Source organism: Silurus meridionalis, chromosome 21, assembly GCF_014805685.1.
Source record: "Silurus meridionalis isolate SWU-2019-XX chromosome 21, ASM1480568v1, whole genome shotgun sequence".
Lineage (NCBI taxonomy): Eukaryota > Metazoa > Chordata > Actinopteri > Siluriformes > Siluridae > Silurus > Silurus meridionalis.
The window spans coordinates 349,589-365,335 of record NC_060904.1 but is presented as its reverse complement, the minus strand read 5'-3'; the positions used below and the strand labels follow the sequence as shown (position 1 = coordinate 365,335).

The following is a 15,747-nucleotide window of genomic DNA, read 5'->3' as shown; positions in this document are numbered from 1 at the left end:
GAAGCCGTAGACCACCACTCCCACTCCCCATAATAATACTAACATTATCATCAGATTAAACACAACTGTAACTAACATTATATTTTAAGTTTTTTTTATAGTGTTTTTAGTGATTCACCATCTAAAAAAGGTTAATCAACATCCTGTATCACACATCTGCCTGGTTCGGTGATGTAACTGTTAAAATAAAGCTGGATTGTAATTAAAAATAAATGATGTGAGATTTTATATTTCTATTGTCGTTACTTAGGCAACGTTCAACATTTATACTTTTGTGTTGTATTACTAAGGATTCAAAAAATAAGATAAAAATAAGCAAAATAAATACCTTTAAATATAGGGTTAGAAATGAACCATCTGTGAATAAATAAATAATAAAAAACTGGCAGAAGATTGTCATTTAATACATCAATTTATTAAAAAACAGCAAAGTTCTAATGCTTTATGTTACATGGGAACAAACTGTGAATATTTCAGTGTATAATCTGCATCATTCGCACCTGGACATCCTGCAGCCCAAACTCTGGAGTCAACAATCAACAATTTTAAACATTTTGATTATTTATTTTTCTACCAAATTCAGACTAAAATAAAATACCAGAAAAAATATTTGAACAAAAATCCTCAATACACTTTATTGCTAATAATCCTAGCTTTGTCCTAACGTGATGAGTGTTAGGTTTCTTTTCATTTACATCAACATCGTTTCCTTTCAGGCTTTCCTTCAAATATTCACATGACGAGAGATTTTCCCCAAAAAACAAACAAACCCAGAAAAAACATCACCATACAAAAAAGTCTCAATACATCATTTTGGCTATAATTCAGCATCGAGTTTATAAAGAAAAACAGAAAAAAAAGCATTAAACAGTACTGGGATAAAAGGAGAGAGAGAGAGAGAGAGAGAGAGAGAGAGACAGACAGACAGACAGACAGACAGAGAGAGGATAAAGTGATATTACATAAAGCACTGATATTAAACATCTCTGACATTCTAATATAGATTTCAGCACTTTCAGACCAACGAGCTAATCCCAAATACAGCTATAGAAAAAAAACCTTTAAAAACCTACCAAATAATCAGTAATAAAGTTGTTGCTTCCAAACATAAAGACAAACCCAGTGGTGTTTCAGTTTCAGGTGTACAGAAACCATCATGTTGGAGTGGAGTTTTACACACACACACACACACACCACACACACACACACACACACACACACACAGGCTTTCTCTTTTAGATTATTATTCTAATTAAAATTTAAAATGTGTTTAACATTCAAATAATGTCAGTAGATTGGACATTAAGTGAACCAGGCATAGATTAGACGAGATCAGACAGCAGATCTAGTGTTGAGTTTTCAATAGTAACTAAAATAAAAATGTATCGTTCTTTATCGTAACATTTATCATTTGGAAGCATCGAAGGAATGACCAAAGGGAAAAGAAATTAAAATAAAACATTCAAATAAAATTGTATGAAATTAAATTCATTCTGTAAATAGAATTGTAGTAAAATTGACAATAACAGAATATTGTTTTAATATTTTTTGCATATACAATCCAATTATGGCATTATGTATATATAATATTTACTTCATTGCTCTGATATTTCACTCTATATTTTATTGTCCATTTTTAGTTGCCATAAAAGTCATAAGCATGTTTACTGAAATATGAAATAAGTTATTAATATGGAAACTCTGTCAGGTATGGAAGCATCAGAGTGTACATCACTGTTCAAATACACAATTTCATTGTAATCACATTTACAGAATTCTTTATACTGGAAAATTCACTGGATTTGTTTTTTTTTTTAATCCAATTTCAGAAGCAACAGTTTAAAACCAGCTTCAATTTACTAAAGTAAAGATTAAATCATAAAGATACATAGACATGTATATCATTTTTAAATAAATATTAAACATGGTTAGGTATTTTCACTCTGCATCAAACAGAAAATAACCGAATAAGAACATTTGCTTCATTTTACAACAAATGTGAAATTTAAGGTGACAGCAAAAAAAAATCAGTATCAACAGACTGAATCAGAGCTGAAACGCCGAATAAAATAAACAGAAACTTATTCTGAATAATAATTATGATATTAATTGAGACAACACGTTTGAACTCGGGTCACAGTTTTATATTCAGGAGAAGGTGCAATCACAAATGTAATGGTACAGACATAAAGAAACTCATGCACACACACACACACACACACACACACACACACACACACACACACACACACACACACACACACACACACACACATGTACAGGTGTAATGCTTTTCTCCAGATAGCGAGTGTAATCTGAATTTGATTCTATTAGACATTATTACATCCGGGTCACGGCACCAGCTCAGTAATACTTCTGATCCTGATTGTCTTTGAATTTATCCCCAGTTTGCACTTTGTCATGAAAAAATGATATTGTGGTATTTGTAAAAAATAAAAATTAGAATATTCTTTTAAACCTAAGAGAAACTCTAATAAATAAAGTGTATTATTTCAGTGTTTCACACCTCGATGCCCACGTTTATATTTTCCAGTAAAGACATAATGTTTAGTTGTTAAATATTTTTGCCCTCAGCTCACAAAATCTCCTGAAGGATCGAGAGACTCAACCTGAAATTCTGATTCCAAGTTCCAAGATTCCTGTTTAATTTTCAAATATAGAAAATCTTCAAATTTCAACTGTATTTTTATTAAATCAGTTTCTTTTATGCAACACATTTTCATAAATAATTCACCGTTTGTGGTGACAGGGCTCACATTTTCATGTGTATTTATTGTTTTGTTTTCTTTGCTTCTGAATGTGTGAATATTATTATCATTCAAGTGATAGTTCACAGCAGGAATCACAAAAAAGGTGCAGAAAGAATGAGTTGAAACGAGACTCAGGTGAGATTCCTGTGTTTCTATTCTGTAATGATGTGCATGAGCGCAAACTCGTGATCGAACGACTGGAGGAAGGAAATGAGGTAGGTTTAGAGGAAGCTGAATGCACCAAACTCATTCCTTTTTAAAATTTTAATAAAGCATTATAAAACACACACACACACACACACACACACACACACTCACTCACACACACACACACACCTGAAGGTCACAGCTTCAGATTATGTTCAGGCTTGAGCTAAAACCTCCTCCACACACACACATCACATCCCAAACCTCCTGCTCTTTATTGCACCCGGGCAACGACATTCAGAAAACTTGAATCCATCATCATCATCATCATCATCATCATCATCATCATCCTCATCATCATCATCTTGATGAGAAGTGAAACTTTAATTTCCCCAAATTCTACTGTATGACGTCCTCCACTACAAAACATCCACACATTTTAACTTGTCTTAACTATAGTGTGATGCTTTTCATACTTATGGATACTGAGTACACACACACACACACACACACACACACACACACACACACACACACACACAAAGTAATACAATGAAAACATACAAATGTTACATAAACATTTGTACAGTTACAGTGTGATGAAATGCAATAACAAAATAATGAAATAAATTCATGAAATGTGCGCACACACACACACACACACACACACACACACACACACACACTCCTCTCCAGAGAATTATTTTGTCCAGCCCACAGTAATAAATGACTGAAAGGGTCTGAACAGTTGCAACATGGTTTTATTTTCTTGACTTTTCGTCTTCATGTCTTCAGCTCTGCCCTGCGTCTCTGCTCTCCTCCAGAAAAACATAAACCATGATAAAAAAAAAACAAGAACCCTGCAGGCGAGAGCCACAGGGAATTCTGGGTACACGAGGTGGTTGTTCTTCTCTCGGCGGTCGGAGCTTGGTGTGGATGTGAGATGAACTTCGGCTCTCTGGAGCGGCTCCTGGCCTTAATTTCATTTATGATTTCTTTATTTTCTAAAAGTATTTATTCTGAAAAGCGACTTCCTGTCGTTCGCTCGTTCCCCGTCACTTAAAACAACAGAACACATCCACAGAGACAACGTGGAAGAAGGACTTTGGACATGTGTAGGGGTAGGACGTGTGAGGGGCGTTGCAGGTGTGTGGACGGGGTTTACCAGTTCATCATAGAATTTCTGTTCAAGGTCATGAAGAAAACTTGGCTGCTGCCTCCTGATCGGACAGAGGCAAAGAAGACCTGCAAAAAAAGAGGCAAAGTGATGATTCCATTTCATCTCAGAGTCTCAGAATTTCAGAAAGTTGTACAGTGGTAACTTGTGGAGGTGGTAGCTCAGTGGTTAAGGCATTGGGCTTTGGATCAGAAGATCACAGGTTCAAATCCCACCACCACCAAGCTGCCACTGCTGGGCCCTTGAGCAAAGCCCTAAAACCCTCCCCTGCTCAGTTGTAAGTCACTCTGGATAAGGGCGTCTGCCAAATGCCGTAAATGTAAATGTAAATGTAAACTTGACCCACGAGTGCATTAATGTATGAGTTTTCGGAGGTACGAGCGGTCACTCAGACGCCGCTGCTAGATGGCGAAGCGAAGCCAGAAAGCGAAGATTGTGATGAAAATTAGGATAAGCAAAGAAGAAAAAGTAAAAATGTTAAAGTTTAGGGATACGTAGTGTACAGGAGTGATAGTAAAAAACGAGTTTTCCCTCTGCCTCCGCTTATCACCTCTACCCTCCACCTCCCCCAGCGTCTTCATTAGCTCAACTCGTCTCATCTCCAAGGTAAATACACTGCATAAAACCTGATTATATCTTTACATACTCTTTCTATTATGTTTTTAATACAAGATCTGTTATTTAGAAATGTATTTTTCTAATTTAATAACATAAAAACAGGGGGTCATTTTGAGGGTTGTAACAGATTAATGCCATTTTAAGTATTTTTTATGGAAAACTGATTTGATGTGCGAGTAAATTGAGCTACGAGCTCGACCACGGAACGAATTAAACTCGTAGGTCGAGGTACCACTGTACATGAATGTTTAATTCAGAGTCGAGTGAAAATACACACTTCAAGAGGAAAGAATCAGGAGCATTAACCCGACTCTGAACACCAGGAACTTTCCCTGCATTCATTAATACTGATGTAACTTCAGGACTCTTGTGTACCTTGTCGTTTCTCTCTGACAGAAATTTCAGTCGCTGAGCTCGCTTGTGCATGAAAACTCCGTCGAGGTGTCCCGTCTCCACGGAACGGATCTCAATGGCTTTCTCTCCCCATCCCATGATCTGGTTGGAGTGGATGTAGGCTGCAGGAGAAACAGGAAGGAAACAGGACACAGGACATGGGACAGGACAGTGATGACTCTCAGAGCAATAAATACAACACAGGATTGTGAGAAAAAACCCCCCCACTCCTCGACGACTTCTGACGGCAACAGCAACCGGAGACCAACCCGAACCGAACCGAACCGAACCCGAGTGCAAAAACACCAGCTTGCTCATGACACCCAACACCAGCAGGAGGTCATTATTGCAGCAGTTTCTGAGCCAAAACGTCTCAAAATTCGTCATCCTTCTAATGTGCTGTAATTACGATGAAGAATTTCTCCTCTATATTTATTAAAGAGTTCAGTATTATATATAAATATAAATATATATATATAATAACTTAAATAATAAACTGTCAGTAATTCTGAATAAATTCTGTAAGACTTCTCTAAACAGAAGATCAGATCAGAAGAGCTTTAGTGTATAAAGATTGAAGAAGCAGAGTTTTGTTCTCTATACTTAATGTTTTGGATCCACAAATAAAAATAAATAAATAAATACAAATAAATAAATAAATAAATAATGTGTAGTTAAATGCCCCGTCTGATCCACAAAATAAATCCCTAGTCACATAATTCAAAGACGAAGACGTGAACGAACACCGAACGCGGGAAAGTTAATCGTACAGACTCGAGACACAGATCTCATCATGGATCATCGTTAAAGACATTTACAAAAAATCTGCATCTTTGATTGGTCTGATGGGATCCTGTGTCCTGTAATGGATCCTTTACTTTAAACACACACACACACACACACACACACACACACAAAGAGCATTTAAGATCCATTCATCATGCCGTAAAAGATGCACTGGAGGTTTTGAGGACAGGGAATAGACATTTTCATATTCACATGGAAAACATAAAGACGTAACAAAATCCATCGTTCAACAGTCAAAGTGTTAGTTAATGAACATAAACAACATTAAAAAGACATAAAAAACGACACAATGAATAACAAACACACTGAAACACACTGCACCAGAGCTGGGAGGAGTCAGGGGGCAAGTGGGGGGGAGGGGGAGGAAAAAGGGGCATTGAGTCTAAACTAAGTGTGAAGGAAAAGAGTGAAGCTCCAGAGAGACTAAAGCAGGGTTTACTCTGTGTGAATTGTGTAGACCGACACACACACACACACACACACACACACACACACACACACGCACACGCACGCACACACACGCACACACGCACGCACACACACACACACACTGTCTGTACCTTAATTCTTTGGTCACAATTAATCACATCAAGTTATTTTACATTATAACATCGCAAAGTATTATTTTAGTGTATTTATTTTATTTATTTCACATCATACAGTGTAAACCCGGCTTTAAGAACAACATAGTGTGTGTGAAAGAAAGAAAGAAAGAAAGAAAGAAAGAAAGAAAGAAAGAAAGAAAGAAAGAAAGAAAGAAAGAAAGAAAGAAAGAAAGAAAGACTCATAAACATGCAGCTAGTGGCACCAGATGAACTTCAGCTGTGTAATCTAGACTAATGTCCTACAGAGACAATAAATAACTATTACACTTTCTCACCTAAACTAAAATATTACTGAGGCCACACCCACATACAAACCCACAGGCTCACCCACATACAAACCCACAGACTCACCCACATACACACCCACAGACTCACCCACATACACACCCACATACACACCCACAGACTCACCCACATACACACCCACATACACACCCACAGACTCACCCACATACAAACCCACAGACTCACCCACATACACACCCACAGACTCACCCACATACAAACCCACATACAAACCCACAGACTCACCCACATACAAACCCACAGACACACCTACATACAAACCCACATACACACCCACAGACTCACCCACATACAAACCCACAGACTCACCCACATACACACCCACAGACTCACCCACATACAAACCCACATACACACCCACATACAAACCCACAGACACACCTACATACAAACCCACAGACTCACCCACATACAAACCCACAGACACACCTACATACAAACCCACAGACACACCTACATTCAAACCCACAAACTCACCCACATACAAACCCACAGACACACCACATACAAACCCACAGACACACCTACATTCAAACCCACAAACTCACCCACATACAAACCCACAGACACACCTACATACAAACCCACAGACTCACCCACATACAAACCCACAGACACACCTACATACAAACCCACAAACTCACCCACATACAAACCCACAGACACACCTACATACAAACCCACAGACTCACCCACATACAAACCCACAGACTCACCCACATACAAACCTACATACAAACCCACAGACTCACCTACATACAAACCCACAGACTCACCCACATACAAACCTACATACAAACCCACAGACACACCTACATACAAACCCACAGACTCACCCACATACAAACCTACATACAAACCCACAGACTCACCTACATACAAACCCACAGACTCACCTACATACAAACCCACAGACACGCCTACATACAAACCCACAGACACACCCACATACAAACCCACAGACACACCCACATACAAACCCACAGACCCACCTACATACAAACCCACAGACTCACCTACATACAAACCCACAGACACACCCAGATACAAACCCACAGACTCACCTACATACAAACCCACAGACATACCCACATACAAACCCACAGACACACCCACATACAAACCCACAGACCCACCTACATACAAACCCCAGACACACCCAGATACAAACCCACAGACTCACCTACATACAAACCCACAGACACACCTACATACAAACCCACAGACACACCCACATACAAACCCACAGACACACCACATACATACCCACAGACACATCTACATACAAACCCACATACACACCCACAGACACTCACATACAAACTCATGGACACACCCACATACAAACCCACAGACACGCCCATAAACACAACAGTAGTGCACACAAAGATCCACAAGTGAACTGAGGACCCTGGAGATGTGAGGAACTCCAATATCTAACCCTAACCCCAAATCAAACACCCAACCCTAACCCCAACTCAAACCTTTAAACTTTACCCCAACCCTAACCCCAACTTAAACCTTTAAACTTTACCCCAACCCTAACCCCAACTCAAACCTTTAAACTTTACCCCAACCCTAACCCCAACTCAAACCTTTAAACTTTACCCCAACACTAACCCCAACTCAAACTCCCAACCTTAACTCCCAACCCTAACCCCAACTCAAACCTCTAAACTTTACCCCAACACTAACCCCAACTCAAACCCCTAACCTTAACTCCCAACACTAACCCAAAATCAAACCTCTAACCTTAGCCCCAACTCAAACCCCTAACCCTAACTCAAACCCCTAACCTTTACCCAAACTCAAACCCCTAACCTTAACCCCAACGTCAACCCTTAACCCTAAATGTAACTCAAACTTCTAACCCCAACCCCAAATCAAACCCCTAACCCTAATTCCATTTTAAAACCATAATCTCAACTCAAACCCCTAACCCTAATCCCAACTCAAACCACTAACCTTTACCCCAACTAAAACACCTAACCCTAACTCAAACCTTTCTAACCCTTTAACCTAACTAGAGTTAAACCAACTAAAACACCTAAACCCTTATCCCAATCCCAACTCAAACTTCTAATCCTAACCCTAACCCCTAACACTATACCACCTCTAACCTCAACCCCTAACCATAAACCATAATCCCAAGACTAACTCCAATCCTATCATTAGGGCTTTAATGATTTACATAGTAAACAAATAAATAAATAAATAAATGAATACTGTGGTGTAAATGAGTGTGCTTGTACTCTATCTGTTCTGATTCCCTTTCTAAAAATCATAAAGGTGAAAAAATTGTGTTTGTTATCTAAAGAAATAAATAATAGACTAGAAAGAAACTTCAGTTCGTCTGGTGTAACTGGCAGCTGGTGGTGTGGCGGGCAGGTTCCTGTAGCACCCGGACCTCAGGGTTCTAAAAGGAGACGGGATCATTTTGAAATAAACAACCACGACCTACCAACAGAGGTGGGCATCTCTCCCCATTGTAGCACCACGTCTTTAGTGATTCTGCCGTATGTGTTCACATAGACTCCCTCATCTTCATAACACAGAAGCATCTCCATCCCGTCGGTCTTGGGGAGCACCACAATGGCGTGAGGAGTGACACTGCCCTGAATCTGAGGGAGGAACACGGGGAAGGGAAGGGAAGGGGTTGGGGACCGTCAGCCTCGGGTAACAAGCACCAGCACAATATTAGCTACAGGAGATGTTTTTTCCCACTCGCTTGGCAGGGTGCGAGAAACTGCTGCAACAATAAAGTCTCCTGATAACAAGAGACCTGCACACACACACACACACACACACACACACACACACAGACATGGAGATGCCAAAACTTTCTGCTTATTCTGGTTCACTTTATCACACGGTTTTGTTGGTCAAAGGTCGTAGATCGGGGAAATGTTTTGCTCTGAGCAAAAACACAAATCATCACATACTTCATCATATAACCATCTTCAAATAAACACTATAAATTCCCACTAGTCAACGCCAAAAGTATTGGCACCCTTCATAAGGACCAGTCTTTGATATTCTGTACACAATCATCTGAGCACTGAGGTGTATTTCTTTAAACTGCACACAGATCACACATCAAACCAGGCTGAAGATGGTGGTGTAGAAGATCTCAGTCCATGCTTCCATGTACAACGTTTTATTCTCAGGGTTTAAATAACACTATTCTCAAGAGGTGCCAATCATTTTTAGAAAAGATTAAAGGATGCAATTATTTCTAGTGTTGAATTATTATTATTATTTTTTAATTATATTATTATTATTATCACTGTTTTCTGCACATCATTAAACGTCTGAAGTTCAAAGCCCTTGTGAAAGAGGAAGAGGAGGCATCCTGTCTCAAGCTGAGGAAGAGGAAGAGCTGCTCCTCTCAGCGCTCCGTCACTTACGTGCGATGGGATGTAGATATCATATGGGTTCCCCGAGTCGACGTCTATGACATGAAACCCAACGCTGGAGCCGTAGATGACCTTTAACCTCTGACCTTCTTCTACGGTCAGATCCACAAGCTGAGGTTTGTGCTGCAGATCAGTGAAGGACTTCGGAGAGACAAACACAAACATCAGTAACGTGTAAGATCACTTTATCCTCATAAACGCAGATCAGTGCAGGTTCCTCACGTCTCACAATGAAACACGATAAATATCAAAACTCCGATTCACACAGACACACGCCTCATGTAGAAATCACACGCCTCATGTAGAAATCACACGCCTCATGTAGAAATCACACGCTTCATGTAGAAATCACACGCTTCATGTAGAAATCACACTCACCTTGAAAGCCATGAATTTGTGATACGGTTTCGGAGCCCAGGCGTAAATCTCCACCGAGTTCTTCAAGGCGATCACCAAGAACTTGATCCTCTCATATTTCACTTTCAGATGTAAACACACCAGCATGAGTTTCAATAAAAATACAAATATAATTTAAATACCAATATAAACCTGACTGCAGTGAGAGAACGGATCAGAACAGAACATACCGACTTTGTAATGAACGCAGCCCTCCAGATCTCCCACAGTGGTCCAGCCCTGCTTCTTCTCCACCTCAGGGTCATTGTGGAGGATCCGGTTCCTGAGCCAGGACAGGTAGTAAACTCTCAACTTGTTCTTTTTGCCTGAAGAAAAACACAACAGTGTCATTTTAGTTATCGCCGTCTGAAACTCGAAATCTCAACAGAAATCATACAAGTCTTTATCTGACTGCCATTTAAGCAAAGGGGCGGGGCTATGCTAATTAGCCTCTGAAACCCTATGGAAGCCGTTTTTCCACAAAAGGTTCCTCAATTTCAGTTTAATTTTTGTAAAATAAATAATAACCGGGTGTAATGTGTCGTGTTGTTGTTCATCTGAGGTTGTGTTTAACTCTATTCTAAGACCAGATATGGACCAGAGGATTTTTATTTTGTCCTGATACATAAAAATCTTATAATTATTTTTTTTCACGTGACTTTATGTCCAGTAATCGTGTGTTTGTTCTCACCGGAGATGGTGACGAGAACGTTGAGGCCCTCCAGCACGTCCATCTGCTGAAAACGTCGGCGGTTGATGAGGTTGTAGACTTTCCCCTGACCACTGCGATCCAACAACATCAGTCCATTTTCAGTCCCAACCAACAGGTTCACACCTGCAGCACACACACACACACACACACACACACACACACACACACACACACACACACACACTTCATTATTTCCTATGACGTGTTTTATTTCTCTTTTTAATTATTATTAATTATTTATATCAACAACCAGTTCTATTAACGTCAGGAGAATCTGTAAAAAGAATCACTTCCTGTTCTCTTTCACATTATAGCAGCTATAAACACTCATCCCTCACCAGCCCTCTCTCCTCTCCCTCTCTCCCTCTCCCCTCTCCCCTCTCTCTCTATCCCTCTCCCTCTCTCTCCCTCTCCCTCTCTCCCTCTCCCTCTCTCCCTCTCTCTCTCTCTCTCTCTCTCTCTCTCTCTTTCTCTCTCTCTCTCTCCCCCCCCCCCCCTCTCCCCTCTCTCTCTCTCCCCCTCTAATCTAATCTAATCTAATCTAATCTAATCTAAAAGCAGTAATGAAGTGTGAACTCCTCTGTCCTGAAGATGTCACAAATCTGGGGAGAAAAGGTGAGATGAGATGATATGAAGTTAGCTGAGGTGAGATGAGCTGAGGTGAGCTGATGTTTGAGACTCACCCCACAGAGCAGCACAGAGGATCTCGGAGTTGAATCGTTTTTTGTATTTACGGATCTCGGGCGTGTCACTATGCGGCCGGATGTTGGTGGGATTGACGTTGACGACAGAGATCTTTCGAGCCTCGTTGAGCCGAGCTTGCTCCTGTTCCTGCTCCTGCCTCAGCAGCTCGTCGACTGTGAGAGCTAAAGGTGAGAAAAACACAATCTAGTAAATACTCTAACTCTGCTGAAGAGCATCACTCAGATTTATTACTGACTGGTTACAGATTTTGAGATTAAAGCACAGGGATGAGAACCTGCTGCTGGGTTCTCACTGTTTTCTTCAGTTGGAGAAGTCTGGTAGACTCGTGGATCCACGAATGGTGTGAAAGATGCTTTGGATCCGCTCCCGTACTGCTGAGAGGAGAGCGGGGTTAATACCACACACCTGGTGGTCCAGGCAACACTCGTGACAAATCAACACTGCTGTGTACACTGACCACTTCCTATAAATCCTGTCTTAATAACACATTATAAACACTATATAGGGATGGATATCGCATGCGCAGCACCTTATTATGCATGGAATAAGGTGTATAAGTGTTAATGAGAGATTATAACTGCATATGTAACACTTTATAAAGGATTAGTGTATCACAGCTACAGTACATAATGCATTATAGCATGAAGTCATAAGAACACTGTATACAGCACTGTACTGTACATCTGCAGCTACGCTACAGCACACTAGTGATGTTCTAATGCCTTACAGAACACTTTATAAAGCATGATCACGTGACATCATAACGTTAGGTCACTTCATAACACTTCATAACATCTGATGATTACATACAATAATGTTGTAATGCACTATAACCCAAAAGCAGTGCCTGTGGCAGGTTATAATGCATTCGAGCATTGTGGTACATCTAAAGAGATAATGATATAATGCATTACAAAGTTCATATTGAAGTATAATCATCAATGCCTTGTGTGAGACTTATAAAGTGTTATAAGGTGTTATGAAGGCTACATGTTAGGTGTATAATGTGCTTTTCATACAGGATTCATAGTGAGCATTATAACAAGCACTATGCATGCACATAATGATCTTTTAAGGTTAGTGAGCACTCAGCGATGATTATTAAGGTGAGAAGCGTTTTATATACATGGCGTAACTCATGGTTCATGCGTTTATAGATGGCTTGGGGAAAAAAAAAACCTTAATGCATGAGTGAGTAAAATAATTCCAAAGGAATCCTGACAAAGGACAAGCGAAGGACGAGACAGGAAGGGGCGCGAGTCTGGAACCGGGCGAGAGCAGGGCGTCCCTGAGACTACAGAAAGCACAGCCTTATGTAGAGATATGTGCCTTATTTTAGACCAGACCGCATGGTGATGGTTAGCGAGGTCGGGGTCAGGTTAGCGTTAGAGGTTAAAGGTCAGAAGGCATTGTGGCTCGGACTGATAGGCTGCACTGTAACCTACTTCAGCCACAGAGTCCAGGTCCTGCCCAAGCAGACTGGAGTGGCGCCCTGGGCCTTCACTGGGTGTGGCCAAGGGGGAGTGGCTTTGCTGCACTAGATCAGGAAGATTGGCGTTACCAGGGAAACCGTTGCTCTCGGCATGACCTGAGCGTTTTCTTTCCCCAAACATCTGCAGGAGAGGAAGAGAGAAAGATGTGCTATTGCTGCCCCTGACACCTGCTATGTCACCGACACAGCGCCACCTGCTGTTAGAATCTGAGCAATGAAGCAACCCTTACAGCCAATCAGCACTCAGATCACAAAATATCACAACGCTGGAAAAAATGAAATACTAAATAAAGCAAAAGAAAACTAATGAATGAAAAAAGAACTGCCTGGAGTTCATACAGAGTTCTTCTGAAGATGATGTCACTGACATCATCATGTCAGAAGGTCATGTGATGTGATGGTGAAGATGTTCATGTTCTCACCTCTCTCATCATCAGGGTGCTGTCTTTCGAATTGTTTCCGTAAGACTCGTCGTAAGAGTCTTCAGGACCTACCAGAGCCTCGAACGCCTCGCTCACACTCTGACCTGCTGATGGCCTGCGAACAGGAGGAGAAACCGAGCAGGAATCATTCACACACCATTAGTAATGCAGTGTATTAAAAGGGGGAGGAGCTACTGTGTGTTTATAATACTGGATCAGTTTATTATTTTGTTCTGCCCTGTAAAGACAAATGAGCGACTCTTTATAACAGATACATCACCTATTAAAACAGCATTATTACTGTCATAATGACTTTTTTGTATTCATTGCTATTCAAATTTGAACATTTACTTACTTATGCATGTTGTGGGTTGGTGAATCTAAAAAATAATTAGTCTGTTAATAACTATAGGGTCGAGTGAAAGTGGATTTCAGCGATAGTTCCAGTGATCAACTATCAGTGTCTCGACCTCTATTAATACTACGAGACGTTTTCGTTTAAAATCCACCCTTTATTATTAAATACAGATATAATACGAGTAAAAAATGTAATATAAAATTACATTTTCAAAATACGTCTGTGGCATTGTTCAGAGGGCCGCTGTGGGGTCATAGTTTGGGGGCCCCTGCTATAATATGTGATGCTACTATTGTTGAGTGTGTTGCCTTTTATGGAGTCTTGTGGGTGTGGCTTAACCAACATATTTACATATGAATAAAGTAAATCAGTAAATGTGTTGGAGGTTTTTTACTTCAGATGGACACAAAATATTAATATTTTACTAAACAAGTGATGAATAAAGCGTTTTCTCTTCTGAACTAAAACCATATGCCTCAGTGTGATAAAGGATCATCTTCTGCACCTCGGCCACTTTCCTGTGCCTCAGGATCCTGACTCAACATTTACTCCATCGTTACTCTAAATCAGAATAAAAGAGGAAGATGCTCACATGATGCGAGGGATGTCACTGACTGGCACTGTTCCATCATGAGCTCCACCTTCTCCCTCCTCATCCTCACTGCTCTCAGACTCCTCACTGGACGATGAATAATCGGTCACTTTGACTGGCGGTCGGTTCGTCTCCTCGTTAGAGCGCAGCTCTCGGAGTTCTTTGGCCAGTGCAGTGAGATCCTGAGAGGTAAAAAAAAAAAACGCCACAGATGTTTAACGTGAAATTAAAACTTATTTCAGCTCTTCAACATTTCAGCTGCATTTACGTAAAACATCTCCATTTCACAATCTTGGAGCTTTCCTGCAAAAAATATACGTCTATGAGAACCCGAGAACTTTAAAACACCAGACTGTCCAGACTGAGCGAGGACAAATCTGACACCACGTCAGAGAAGAAATCAGGGTGTTGAGAACATCATGCATGACAGGAACCAGAGGAGGAACAGGACCATGAAGGTGAGAGACCTTTCAGAGTCACATGTCACATGCAGCAGGGTTTGGTCAGGGGTCAGGGGTCAAAGTCAGGAGTAAAAACCAGTCTGCACATCTTACCAGTTCCTCCTGATGTTGAGGAGCAGCACAGTCGTGTAGAGAGAAAACTCAGTTCAGATACCTTCACAATAATAAACTTCTCACTAATACACAACATACATTCAAGAAATGAGACGAAAATTTCATCGCTTTTATATTTTTGCCTGAACATAACAACATCTGGAGTCAATGAAGCAAATCGATTATTACAATTTCCTGCATTAATGAAGGACAGAAATCAGTTAGAGGTCATGTGATGTGTGTGTGATGCTGGAAAAAGATGTACTTTATTATCTG

The 15,747-nt window shown here is 40.4% G+C and overlaps 1 protein-coding gene across 15 annotated transcripts in view; it reads right to left on the bottom strand.

Annotated features, from left to right (window-relative positions):
* Positions 1–393: 393 nt before the first annotated feature.
* tnikb (TRAF2 and NCK interacting kinase b) overlaps positions 394–15,747 on the bottom strand; it is a 55,715-nt gene continuing 40,361 nt past the window's right edge. For 4 of the 15 annotated variants that reach the window (XM_046833673.1, XM_046833684.1, XM_046833678.1 and 1 more), the window contains 12 exons: positions 14,918–15,099; positions 13,968–14,082; positions 13,499–13,666; positions 12,328–12,427; positions 12,032–12,214; positions 11,328–11,471; positions 10,828–10,962; positions 10,619–10,719; positions 10,232–10,381; positions 9,286–9,445; positions 5,089–5,228; positions 394–4,163 (listed from right to left, as the gene is read on the bottom strand). In XM_046833673.1, coding sequence (XP_046689629.1) covers positions 4,080–4,163; positions 5,089–5,228; positions 9,286–9,445; positions 10,232–10,381; positions 10,619–10,719; positions 10,828–10,962; positions 11,328–11,471; positions 12,032–12,214; positions 12,328–12,427; positions 13,499–13,666; positions 13,968–14,082; positions 14,918–15,099 — 1,662 coding nt within the window. In that variant the 3' untranslated portion in view covers positions 394–4,079. The remainder of the gene's footprint in view (positions 4,164–5,088; positions 5,229–9,285; positions 9,446–10,231; positions 10,382–10,618; positions 10,720–10,827; positions 10,963–11,327; positions 11,472–12,031; positions 12,215–12,327; positions 12,428–13,498; positions 13,667–13,967; positions 14,083–14,917; positions 15,100–15,747) is intronic. The other 11 variants (XM_046833674.1, XM_046833685.1, XM_046833688.1 and 8 more) reach the window with 8 other exon arrangements.